This window comes from Bombus flavifrons, chromosome 15 (assembly GCF_040668555.2).
Source record: "Bombus flavifrons isolate JBK064 chromosome 15, iyBomFlav1_principal, whole genome shotgun sequence".
In the NCBI taxonomy this organism is placed as follows: Eukaryota; Metazoa; Arthropoda; class Insecta; order Hymenoptera; family Apidae; genus Bombus; species Bombus flavifrons.
In genome coordinates this window covers 10767993-10781842 of record NC_138456.1, presented here as the reverse complement: position 1 = coordinate 10781842, position 13850 = coordinate 10767993, and the positions used below count along the sequence as shown (strand labels likewise).

Below are 13850 nucleotides of genomic sequence, written 5' to 3'. Positions count from 1 at the left end.
CGACTCGAGTAAGAAAATTAACGATACTTACGATTAGGTTGCAGAAGAAATGTCCGATTTGAGGATAGACGTGCATTTCTTTCTTCTTGCGGAGCACACTGGACATGCCTCCAACATTACTATTATTTATTCTAGTAACTAAGACCGCATCGAGGCGGTCCAAGTGTCTGGTAAAATCCCAAAAACAGGCCTTTCTGGCGAAACCACCGTCCACCAACATGTTAAAACCATTTATGCCGAAGAGCGCGGCATCACCTTGACCGCCAGGGAAGACATACAATGTTGGGTGACTAAATCTTATGTTGCCTACGACATCGGATGGCTCCATAAGTTGGTCCAGTGTCTGGGCAACCAGATATTGTCCAATGTAATTCGTGAAACTCGCGATGGCTGGTAATCCAGCGGTGAGAACGTCATCGGGATTTACTCTTACTCGGCAAGGTCTGTATCATGGCAAGTATAACACACATAGATGAATTATTTAAGCGTCGCAGACTCTTTATAATCTTCAGATACAATCTACGTCGATATTAAAGCGTTGTTCGAAATAAATAGGATACAAACCTAGTACAAGCTTCTTTGGAAAGTCTATTTGTTGTCCAATCGCCGACACTCGCGCAATGAATGTCTACCGTGACACTGTTTTCATACGCACGAAGAACTCTTTGCACTTCGTGTTCACTGAACGCATCCAGGAAATCGGCAAGGCTAAAGGTTCCATCCTGGACGCGTGGCATTTGAACGTGATCGTTAGTTTCAGTGGAAAGAGAAATGTTCGGACTATACTAGATGAGCTTAGCAATAGTTTTGCATGTTAAGTTTCAATGTTATGTTTCGGAACGTATTATGCTTATGTAGAATTGGCACGTACTTGCAGTATCCAGGAACCATTTCCACTGAAGGTATAGCCACCATGTATAATGTGTCGGTGTTTTGTAAAGCTTGCGAGAAGGTTACGGATACATTGTAACAGTGTATTCGTTTGCGGGTGAATCAGAACTTCGGTAACGAGGTTCTCGGTAGCGTATTGGATCAGTCGTTCGCCTGAAAATTCATTTCTCTCAGCGAACGAAACGATTTACAACGATCTATAGTACGTTCTTGGGATTCGGTATAATAGCGAACGATTTAGATTCAAGGATAATATTTATCTTATAATCGCGCGGTTTAATTAATACCATTTCTTGCTTCTTCCCCTTCCGGAGCTTGCGCCACCAACGCCAGTAATTCTTTTTCTAAATCTACGTGACAGCTATCCTTATCCCACGACAAGAAACCTGAAATCCAAAATTAGAAAATATTAGTTCAAAGGAAGATTACGTAAGGCTCGTGGATATCTTCCGTTACAATTAGAAAAGTCGAAAAGTCTCTTTTATCAGGACTTAAGATCCGAAAGGTAAATGATCTAAATAGCAAGTTATAACGTCGTACACAACTACCTAAGAGTCTGCACTAGGTTGGCTTCGTAAAGTGAGGATGATTCAGGGCTGAATAACGTAAGGTGAAGGTTAAGAAATCAAGAATTGTCTTCTACTCGAACGTCGACTCGTCAATTCTATTAATGAGATGAAAGTCTGCATCATATAAAATCAGAATTTAGTAGAACCTATAACTAAACATATAACTACTTTGCGAGCAAAGAAACGCTCGACGGTAAACGTTAATTACGAGTAATTTATCAAATATATTTTCAGTTGAGCTCATTCCCACATTCCCCTTTTTCTCTTTCAAGAAAATATACAACGGATAAAAGATCTCGTGCAACGTAAATTATTGTAAAAATAATTGCAGAGGGTGGAGAATTGCTTATAAAGTTATACGTGTAAAGTTGATGAAATAAGTAAGATTAAAGAAATTAGACGTCGAACGAACGATCAACGTAAAGAGAAAGAAAAAAGAAAAGAAACGAATATGTCGATAGCACGAATGAAACAGGAGTTTCTATGACGTCACGAATACCGCACCCCGTCACGTGGTTCGGCGGTAGCCGGCGATCGATCGCACATCCTGCACCCACTCTCTATTGCCGTCTCTGTTACTGTTATTTTATCTTTTCTACGTGAAATCCATTTCCAGCAGCCAGCCGCTTAAAAAGCAAGCATACGCGATTGCATAAATAATAATAAACGAACGTATGGTAGAATAAATCTGTCCTAGAATAAATCTTTATTATAAATAAACTATAGTGTAATAATCACATTGTTCTTTAATTATATACAGATGCATAAATTAACGTTATAATCGTAATATATCGGCTAGTTTTTACTTGTCAAGCTTGTGACGAAAATCTTACGAACAAATTGAATATTACGTTTATTTTGTAGCGGTAACGAATCGAGAGAGATAGAGAAATAAATCATAGAATAAATCATCGTGAAGTGTTTCCAATCTGCGTCGAAGCGAGCGGGTAATTTTTATTACAAAGTAGAATAAGCAACGTGACAGACCAGGTACCATAACTCCAAAGGATCGATGGTATAATGATACCACCGTATCTCGATACTAAGAGATTTTAAACTTTCAGCACGTAAAATCTCACTTGTTCGATAAACATTTATGAAAAACAAAAGTAATCACAGTCAACATGACCGACCAGTGCTTGTTTTATTGCGGGAATAAATTTATTCCGATAAATGGGCGCGCACACGTGCAACGGGATTATAAATACGAACAATGGTTTGTTCGATGAAAATTTAGAAGAATAACATTCGATCGAATAAAATTTGAATATGGACGTGAATGGGGAAATCGAGTATATGCTAAGAGAACAGAAAAAGTTTGAATAATCGTTGATAATCCATGAAGAATAAATCAATAATAGGAAAATAGGTTTCATATCTGAAGAACGTATAATTATGGTAAAATGAATTTCCAAATCCAATTATATATGCGATAACCGTATATAACTATAATTCCTTCGAATCGCTTAACTTGTCAAGTTGAACCACAGAACCAGCAAATTCTCTATGTCAAATTGATCGGAAGCCCTGACGATGATACAAGAGAAGCCGTGCGTCGGGGGTCGTGCCTTTTAATGCGTGACGAACCCTCTACATTTTCTTTACGATATACATACATACATCTATATATATATATATGTGCTAGTAATTAGTACTAAATAGATTAATACGTGTATATTAATCTATTTAGTACTAATTGCTAATATCTATGTAGTAATATATTTAGTACAATTTAATTATTATCGAACGTACGATCGAAAATCGTTTACAATATGCAAATATTACAAATGCGATGAAGCAAATAAAATTGTAGAAGATAGAACGCGTTAAATTCAGCCATTGAATTCTAGCAAACGCGAGACTTTTCTATGAATTTAGAAAAATAAATGCCGATAAAATACGAGTGGAATGGCTTGAATATTTAGTAACAGTAATGTTTCTTTCTCTGGAGAAAATCGTCTGATGCACCTCGCGTTGATAGGTCGTAGACATGTTCTACTTAAAAACAGTATCAGTGAAAGATACAGTTAAATATAGACAGAATCGTGGCTTTCTTCGTTCGAGCATTTACCCCTCTCGCAGTATCTCTCAGAATCTTAAACATTCGCCGCTATCTCGTTTCTCCATTTCTATTTAATTCCCTTCCATTTTTTCCTCCTTTCTCGTGTATTTTTTTTTTTTTTTCTATTTTGATAAGTTTTCTTCCTTTTCTCGTCTCTTGCTGCCTGACGACGGACGCTAAGAATGTTAGGAGTTGCCTCAACTATGTTTAGACGTGGTTTTCCGTTATCCTTCGTGCAACTTACCGTTCTCGAAATTCGTACGTCTCCGACATGAACGTGAATTCGATGTCACGAGAAACGTCTGTATAATTCATCGATAACATTTACGTGGTTAAAGAGCATCGAAATGTCGAAATATTATTTTCGCGATACATCGTATGCGGTAAGACAGGATGGATCTTCACGAAGAGTATAACGTAGAAGCTTTTGTCGTCTAACAGGGTCAAAAAGTTTCTTCGAAAAGTGCTGACATCATTCTTGATTGATCTCGCGAGGCGAATAAAATATCGAACGAGGTCGATAGAGAGCTGTTGTTGTAACCTGTTTCAATCGTAAGTGTCATTTATCGTCGCTTCTTTGATTAAATACGACTATAAACGTTTAGCCATTTGATCGAGTTTAGCGCAAATAAAACAAAACGTGTCTAGATGGAATAATGATATTTGTTATATACCATCGGGTTATTATACTTGAGACGAAATAAACAAATTACGTATGTATGTAATAAATCTTAGCGTAGTTCGATAAATTTAACAGCAGCCTATGTGCAAACTTGCTGATTAACTAGTAACCAATATTTGAACATACACGAACTTGATGGAATAGCACAGAGATCGACTTAGCCCGTCCGTGGCTATTTATATTTTTAAGAGAAGGGCGAAGACCTGCTCCAAGGATTTGTTAAAGATGAGACCGAAATTTATTTCTTGCGTTTCAATATTGTCCGATAACGCTTAACGAACAACTAAATACTTATCGAAGACCATTGATGAGTATCCTTTCGCTTAGATGCAGAATATTCTATATAAGATAATAATATTCAAACGTATTTGTACTTTTGGATATCATTCGATCGCAGCGATGTATGCGCTTTTAGCGAAGAAATTTTAGTTAGAATCGTTATAGCGATACGCGTGTTGTGTGCGTAAGACAATCGTTGCGACGAATAAAGATTTATAAAAAAAAAAAAAGCATAGATAGGATATATGAGATAATACATAGTATTGTAGTTATAATATTGTGTATAATGTGACAAAAATATGCGATAAGAGAAAGTAAAAGAAGGTAGAGAATTATATATAGAAGTCTGAAAATAAAAATCTCTTTATGCAGTTGCATCGTTGCATATCGTTAGCGTCCTCGTTGACAATAAGAAGCACTCGAAACGGAACAAAGGAACGAAGGGAGAAGAAGGAGAAAGTACGAGCATGCGAAAAAATATTTTTATATTATAACTGGACGAATATCGATGCTAAGTATGCTATTTGGTGTAAGGGTCAGGTTCAAGAACGAGGTAATCGAGAAACAGAGTTTCACGACTCGGAAAGCACGATGCACCAGAGAGCAAATCACTAGCGAATGCCGTGATAAAATTAGACACACTATATTCAGTTGCGCGTACGACGAAATTGTAAGAGTCTTCTGAAAAAGTTTTCTGGAAATTGGCTAAATAGCATCTTGCTTCGACGTTTGCATCGACCGTCACAAATATCCTTGAGAAATCGATGCTTCGATTCCTTTCGATGTTCGATAGATCTTTTATTACGCTGTCGACAATACGCGCTGTGTTACGCGAAATCGAATATTCTCTCTTCCGAATACCTCGACGTTAGAGCGTCGGTTTAATTGTTTCGAGAAACTGTGAATATTTCACTTAAATAAAAATTGTCGCCACGGTGAAAACAGTAAAAGATCACGCGCCTACAGACGCCTGAATGTCTGGCCGAACCACATCTGGCTCAAGAATCATAGTGGTGCGAGTCAGTTCGCTGTTATGCTTCATAAAATAGCGTTCTACGTTTATTATCATAAGAAATTCATTATATTCTTAGAAAGCAATAGATCAAGTTGTAACTAAATTAACTATGAAACTAGATGGATGACACACGCTGGCTATAAAAAGTCTATGCACATTCCCTTATTTTCCGATTGTTATATTTGATACTGAATGCTTCTCGGATAATAACTTTCTAATAATATGAAAATATTATTGAATTACACGAAGTTTTGACATACCTGGTACTAATTATTAATATGCAAATGCTATAATAAATAAATACCACGGTATATAGCAAATACATTTTCTAACCACTGTATAAAAATTAAAATATGTTATTAATTTGAGATTCTAGAAACTCGATTCGCACCACTTTGATTTTCAGTTCGCCATATGTGAGTACAGGTGCATGTACGTGCTTCGTTCCTTGTAATTGGATAAACAGCGTAATGCGGTTGGAAAAGCACGTATGCAAATTTCGCCATTTGATTGAACGGAACCCTCTATGCGCAAGTTCTTCCGGATATTACAAGCATCGAATAACTCCAACTTTCGCGATGCTCCCCACGTCCTCAATCATGATTCATACCGACAAGTATGCCTTCCTATCTTACGTATGTGTGGTTACTCGTACAATATCTGTAAATATACGCGCGTACATGTATTTGTATATGCATTATCACATTAATCTTTTACGAGCATATTACCATGTATTAACTCACGCAAATGTTCACGTACGACGATTCGCATACTCCATAAAAAATGATCAATTTCTAAAGCAGATACACGATTCATAAATCAAGATATCACGCGAATATTCTATTAATACTGTTTTTCAAATATTAATATCTTTTTCTATATAAGTTTTTATAACAAATCATCGTATTTGCTGAATATTAATATAGTCACGTTCTTCTCTATATGCTTTCGGCAAAATTTAATTTAAAACTCGACTATGTTATCAGTATGTCAAGTTTATTCTCGTTTTTTATTCGTAACTCTGGCCATGTATATCGAGAATGAGGCACAATAACATTGTCAAAAATAGTGGACGAGTCAGCATTACATTTAGGTTCTTCGAAATAAGCAGATGAATGAATTCATGTCTCGCCTTCTTTCCGCTCTACCAATCCTTCCTGTGATGCGTCTACGCTCCACACGGGCAACCCATGACTCACATGAAACTTGCTAACGCGTATACCATACCCATTGCATACGAAATTATCCATACGAACTCACGTATAGAAGGTACAAGAATTCTGGTTGTAATCGAAGAAATCTACTTAGAATTCCAAGATATTTGATCGGATGCTCTATCGAACAAGCTATACCTTTCTTATACTCGGAATCTTCCAAGAATTATATAAATTTCTAGCTCGTGCTCAAATTATACCCTCTGTTATCGTAACAACATGGTAGTACTTATTTCTGATTCTTTCTGACGTGTAATCTTTTTCAACGTAATGAATAATAATGATCATTTCGCGTGCGAAAATGATCTTCAACTAACAATTAAAACGCTTACACTGTTCCAAACAATTTCAATCTGTTTTATCTACTTATCCGATCTGCTAATTTTCTAGCAACTCTTTTCAGAAATCAACGCATCGCGTGCACTCGTTTCAGCCCAATTTTCATTCCCTGTCTTTGCTTCTGTATACGTCTGTATGCAACATATAAGCAACCATTGTTCGTTGAATTACATCACAAAATGATTTGAAAAAATTGTCATTATAGTTTAGCGACGATTTTCGTTATATACTGTGTAGATGGATTATTGATCCAAGTTCTGGTGACTGCGGGGATGTGGCCGTAGGCTGGTCTAACATGCGCATACCGCATCAAACTCACAAATACAGATTTTTCCCTTCATCCACTATTTTCTTTCTACCATTCGCTTCTTCCTACTTTTATTCCCCGTCGTAATGAATCTTTCCTTTAGTGCCTTGACTCCTTTACGCCCCATTTCTTAATCACCGTCTCCTACGCGTTTCTGCGTGTCTTTCCCACATTCTTGATAATTTTTGATAATCGAATGCTCGAACTGAATTTTACTTCCGTTAATGAACAATCTTGTCGTTCAATCAACCATATATGACCTGTTTCGTACACGCGAGACATGCATGAAACATTTTATAATGTTACCAACATTTTTCACGCATATGCATACATATATATATATTTGTAATTTTTCGTTGCACTGATGAAAATTTGCACGATAGATCAATTTTGCATTGAAATTGTATAAGGAAACGGAAAGGCGTTCTGAACTTTCTAGAATAAGTTGAAGATGAATCAGTGACTACGTTTGTCAAATTTTGTAAATAATATTTATACCACGATGTATCAATAAAATAAAATTAAAAGTAGAAAGTAATTCGTGGCTAAGCGTGTCTTAATCGTATAAAAGCACGAACTAAACCATGAAGTCGGAGTTCACTCGAATAGTAGGAAAATGGGTTAGCAATTAAACTATTAATCGCGAAATTTGCAGAACCATAGAACTCCTATCGCTTCTTAAAGGTTGACAACCAACAGTTAATGACGTATAGAGGTACCATTCGATTTCCTTACTAACCAACGTCCGCTCAAACTCCGCCTAGCAACAAGGGGGACCTGGATAAAGTTGTTGGGTAAGCTTGTCCGATAAATCGGAAGGAATACGCACAGCGAAGAAGAACCGTTAGCGCCTGGGTTCATGCGCGGAACTAATACCACGAGATATGTATATGAAATCATAATTGTTATCAGAATCTCAACCATACACTTTAAATACTTTAACAATACTCTCTCATCTATCAACGACATTATGTCCTTTTTATTGATAAAACAATATTCCACATTGACGCTATTCTTATCTAGATTAGAACGAAAATAAAAAGGAAGAAAAAAGAATCTAAAGCCGCGGAAGCGTTTAATGGAGCGTATTTCGATTTTTATTTGTTAACTGATTTTAAAATTGCTATCAGGCATGCATTTACATGTTATAAATCCTAAAGACAATTTCTCAACGGACATCGTATTATATTACATTGATTATCGCTTTAATCGAGTTGTACTTACCTTTTGCGAGACGATTTAAGATGAGATCTTTATGCTGCGTGGTATGAGGCTCTGGAAGCACAACGAGAAGGTAACAACCACTTAGTGGTGACGGTGGTGGATGCTGTTGTTGAGAGCCTGGTTGCACCGCACTACCGGTCACCGGTATAATCGGAGATACATTCTGTTCAATGTTTGGTGATATTGTAGTCGTTGCCCCTCCCCCTCCGCCCTCTCCAGTAGGATCCGTGGTACTCATTGCTGAAACAGAGACAAACCAACTAAATTAGATAAGAAGGAAGCTTATTCTTCGCCATTACTAATTACAATTGCTAGATCCGAATAAAGAATAGTTTTTATCGGTAAATGTCTCTTCGAGGTAAGTTTGTCGATTAAACACGTTAGTCGGATAAAATCTCCTATCTATAATTCGCGATTTATCTACAAACCGATTGGCTGTCGCTTTCGCTAACAGTTGTCAGATATGATGACATCTGATATATGACATCATACTAGAGCTGACCCATACTACTGTTATACTACTTTTATGTTTGGCAGCTATACGATGATTGATGATCGCCAGTTTAACGCCATACGTGCATTTCGTATACGATGTATATATACAAACGTAAAAAGCTTTAAATGAAAAAAAAAAAGAAAATGTCAAATTGATCGTTGCCAGGTAACTGCAAGGTTGCAATTTGTCCCTCTTTATATATTCGATTCTCACGATGATTTTACTTCTACCTGTATCCCCAATTATATACAGTCGAAACATGAGCATGCTAATAAAAATGTTTTCACACAAAGTACGATCACTTTAAAGATTTTGCTCATTTAACACAAATTATTTCACTACGCGAGAATAAAGAGAATAAAAATGCGATCGAGATATCCATCGAGATTCGTGCAAACGTGAATGCACATTTTAGAACGAAATCTTACCGAGGCAACAAAATTTCGAAGAGATTTTATGAAAAGGTCACCGCGTCGTCACACCGCAATTTCATGCGGACAGTGTTGGCGTTAAGTATTGCGCAGGATTTGCACGACCCTTTTCCTGAAAAGCAGTAGGGCTATGTCCTATCGCCGAATGCGCAGGATCCGAGCTTCTCCGTACAACATTAGATCATTGATCCAAATTCGGGCTAGCTAACTACAAAACAGGGCATTAAACACCTATTCTTAATGATGAATTTTAATAAAAAAAAATTCTATTTCGTCGAAAAATAGCGAGAAATAATAAGAGGCTGTAAATTCGGAAAATCACGTACTGGACTTAAAAATCCGGTGAGTAGCGATAAAAATGATAACATTTTTCATTTGTCGTTATTAATACATTTCGTAGAAAAAAATAAAGAAAAAAATAAAACACCTCGTGTCATGTTGTCATTCCCCGCACAATATACAACACTTTACTCCACGACATTGGTATAAGAGTGTCAACCGGACAAGCGAGTATCGGCACTGCAGTCTACCCCTTAGTAACAACCCCTCCCGCAATCCACCTAGCCGGCCGATAAAATCTATACATAGTTCACCAGAATGTTATTAAAAGTTTCGTGAAATTCAAATCCCTACCGTTCTCGTTTATCAACTAATTAACGCTCACACCGAGAATCTTCTAATAATATATTTTATCAGCTTACCTCGTTACGTGACACGATTATCCAGTTTTAATTGTTCGATCTTTCGATATATGTACAATCCAGGAACGGTATTCTTTCCACGTAGAAAACAACGTGAATAATATCCGTCAGAGAAGCAATCGAAAACAGTCTGTTATCTTAACAGGCTACTTCTTCGTGTGAACGCTTTAATTTCTCCGTTTCTTTCGTATTCGATGTTGCGTTTAAAGACCGAGAGATATATAGAGAGAGAGAGAGAGAAAGATAGAAAGAAAGAGATAGAGAAAAGAGAAAGGGAGAGATAGGTTAGCAAAAGAGGGGCAAATGGAGAGCGACAGGAGACCGAGTAGTTCGCGAATACGGTGGCAAAGAGGGTGGCGTGAGAGAACCGTTGTAGGACACAGCGACACTAAACGTAGATCGGAACGAATACGAGATGATGCCTGTCCCTTCTTTATCTAGGGACGGGGTTAACAACGATTCCGTCGTTTCCGAGTTTCTTTACTACGAATTCACGAAATGTCTCTTCTCTCTGTCTGTTTCAATCAAACGATATTTCAAACTCGAATTGACTCGGCAGCAACTCTCGCGTTGCGGGCTGCCGGCTCTCTAACAGACTGCGATACCCTTTGCCGCTACCATGCAAAGACACCCCCTCTCCAAGGATCGTTCCGGTATCCCCACTAGCGATGCGCACTGGCTCGGTTGCTTTAGGTTCGCGCAGTTCACACTGCCCGTAACGTCTAGTCATTCGGTTTTCACCGACATACACACGGACACAACATCTCCACGGCATCGGAAACGTCGCAATGTAGGCCCATTTAGGTGTATAACGGGGACCATGCTATATACATGCACAGACTTTGTATAACATACTCGAATAGCCAGGGGTACGACATCGTACCACTTTAGTTACACGTTTGCACGTGTGTGTGCCCATATGTGTATATCTATATGTGTGTGACTGACTGACACGACCGGCAAGCCGGCCGGCACGACGTCGGAAAATGCCGGTACCGAGGGAAAGGACTCCAGCACCGGAAAACAGAGAAAACTGGGAAAGTATCACCGAGACTTGGAGGTCAACGTTGGTCATACTCTGCAGTACCGGGTGCGGTTATTTAAGGGAAAATGTTACGTGGTAAAATAATGACTGGCTAAGAAGCACGCGATACATATGTCTGCCATTGCGCCGGCCGGCATGCCGTGGGAAATTAAGGAACCGTTTCTCATTCGTTATTTACGTTCGTGGCAATAATTACGTCGAAACGCTTGTTAAAATGAGTAACGATGATTAGAAGTACGATGAATATTCAGAGTTCGTATTTTATTCTTTAAAATGTTGACATGTATTGAGGTTTTTGAATATATTACTTCCTCAAATTATCAGTGAGAAATTATTGTTACCACACTTAAGTCTCACGCAAGTTTAGGCATAATATTGACCTTTATTCTTGTTAGAAGATATTCAAATTAAACTAGATACTGCATGTGTGAAATTGGCACATCTTCACCAGCATGTAATTACTATGTATGACTGTAATTTATACATATTATTCTCTAAAATAAACATATAATGATGCCAAAATAACTATAACATGTCACGTCTGATGAGTGGGCCACATATGTAGGTATACTATTTGTCGCACTGCAGGGAGGATCTGTTCCCGTAATTCTTATCGCTTTACTTCATCGTCCATTCTATATCACTAATACCTTTCTCTAACTTCTTTCTCAATACCTTTTTCGAACAAAACATAGGGCTTAAAGTAGTTAAAATTCCTTCACTACATATGTACATTTATTTCCATTTTCTATTAATTTTTTATCGAAGATAAAGTAGCAGACTTCCGTGGATGGGACAAATAATGGTTTCGATATAAAATGGAAAAATGCTCGATTGAACATTCAGATCAAGCCCCCAAAAATATATTTTTAAAAATAAGAAATATTTTACGAGCAGTTGTATTATCAATTACGTAATGAAGCCGCTTCAGACATATACGTATATGAATGCATATAGCTACAACTGCAGATGTGACCTCTGTTGTTTGGTCAGTTAAATTTATTTGGTTGCCAAACTTTTAAAAATTCGTAAATTTCCTAATAATTGAAATATATATAATTATTTGATAATATTTATAATTTTATTGGTTTGAAGATGAATAATTATTTATATTTATCGTTCAGAAATTTTGAATCTACTAAAACGAGGAGGATCATAAAGAAAAGAAATAATGTCATCAATTAAAATGTTTGTTGATCGCGCGGTCGATATATCGATTCGTTGGCCGTCTTCGATTGCCGCATTGCATCTCACAATCTTCAACCCTGTATCTATGAAATATCGTACCCGATTGATGGTATATTTCACTTCCAATTTTTTCAAAAACATCAGTATTTCATAATTATCTATATCCTTTCTATCTATTCAAATTTTTCTCGTTCTGGTTCTAGTTAAGAAATATTTATCTATTAATTTTTTACTATTCTTTGTTTCTTCACATTACTGAATATATAACTATAAAAAGTATATATATATATATATATATATATATATATATATATACACGTACACATGCACCTATACATAAATATAAAATATAACGTGTATATTCCATTTGTAAAAAAAAAAAATAGTTGCACAATGTGTTATTAAGAAGAATTATATATGATATATTTAGTATTTCAAAGTAATAGTAGAACATTGTCATTTTCTCTTCTCATTAACTGCCCCTAATTTTCATACTATTTTCATGTCAAAATATAATTTCGAATAGGATTCGAACGTGATCAGGGTACAAGTCAGAAGTTTTACAGTGCTGGCCATAGTGCGCGGCGCTAGTATTGAGCGGCATCCCTTACTAACCGTGTTGAGAATATCAGAAACCAAAATATAGCATCTCTTCAAGTCGGATACTGTCTCTTGTCGTAATGACGATGCGCCCTACGTTCCGCACTTATTCTACGTCCCACCATGTCAGTGACGTAGGTAAATGCGTTCACACGCGAGACATCGCGACGACACATGTGACGTTTCGACGCGCATGAAACGTAGATACGATTCAATTTACGATATCTACTCTAACGACATATATATATATGTAAATCAATTAAAATTATTTCACCTTCCACTCTTCAAACCGTTCGTATTTAACAAACATAATATCTAAAAAAAATTTTCTAAATGAAAGTGTTTAATGATATATTCGACTACAAATGCAATTTAATCTGAACATATGTATCAAAGAATCAGCAATTTAGTGGGGCAGAATAACGAAAAAGTAAAGAACGTACGTTTGAAAGTACCATCGCGTATTGAGATGCATACGTAAAATTTCTACTCGATTCTACAGTAATTAAAATACTAATTAAAGAGTCCGTGACTAAAAACCTGGCGAAGCGTATTAAACCACTAATCTGCTCCGTTCAGAAACCGTTCAGTAATACGAAGATATATATACGTGCGCGTGTGCTTATTAATTGCAGGTACCTTAGCATTTGCATCAGCATCATTATTACATCGTTCGAATTATTTTACACTTGGCATCTTCTACATTACAGTCTGTAACGCGGTATATTCAGCAGCTATAACGTCGATGGCCTCCTTTTAAAGATTTCAAATTTTTCTCCTGCGATAAAGCACGTCTACCTCTTGTAT

General features: G+C 36.9%; 1 protein-coding gene across 3 annotated transcripts in view; it reads right to left on the bottom strand.

Moving 5' to 3' along the window:
- LOC138187669 (microtubule-associated protein futsch) overlaps positions 1-10812 on the bottom strand; it is a 35114-nt gene extending 24302 nt beyond the window's left edge. For 2 of the 3 annotated variants that reach the window (XM_069128666.1, XM_069128668.1), the window contains exons 1-7: positions 10211-10812; positions 9507-9717; positions 8583-8822; positions 1179-1277; positions 872-1044; positions 565-722; positions 32-443 (exon numbers count right to left, since the gene is read on the bottom strand). In XM_069128666.1, the coding sequence (XP_068984767.1) occupies positions 32-443; positions 565-722; positions 872-1044; positions 1179-1277; positions 8583-8820 (1080 nt within the window). In that variant the 5' untranslated portion in view covers positions 8821-8822; positions 9507-9717; positions 10211-10812. The remainder of the gene's footprint in view (positions 1-31; positions 444-564; positions 723-871; positions 1045-1178; positions 1278-8582; positions 8823-9506; positions 9718-10210) is intronic. The other variant, XM_069128667.1, reaches the window with a different exon arrangement.
- Positions 10813-13850: the final 3038 nt, after the last annotated feature.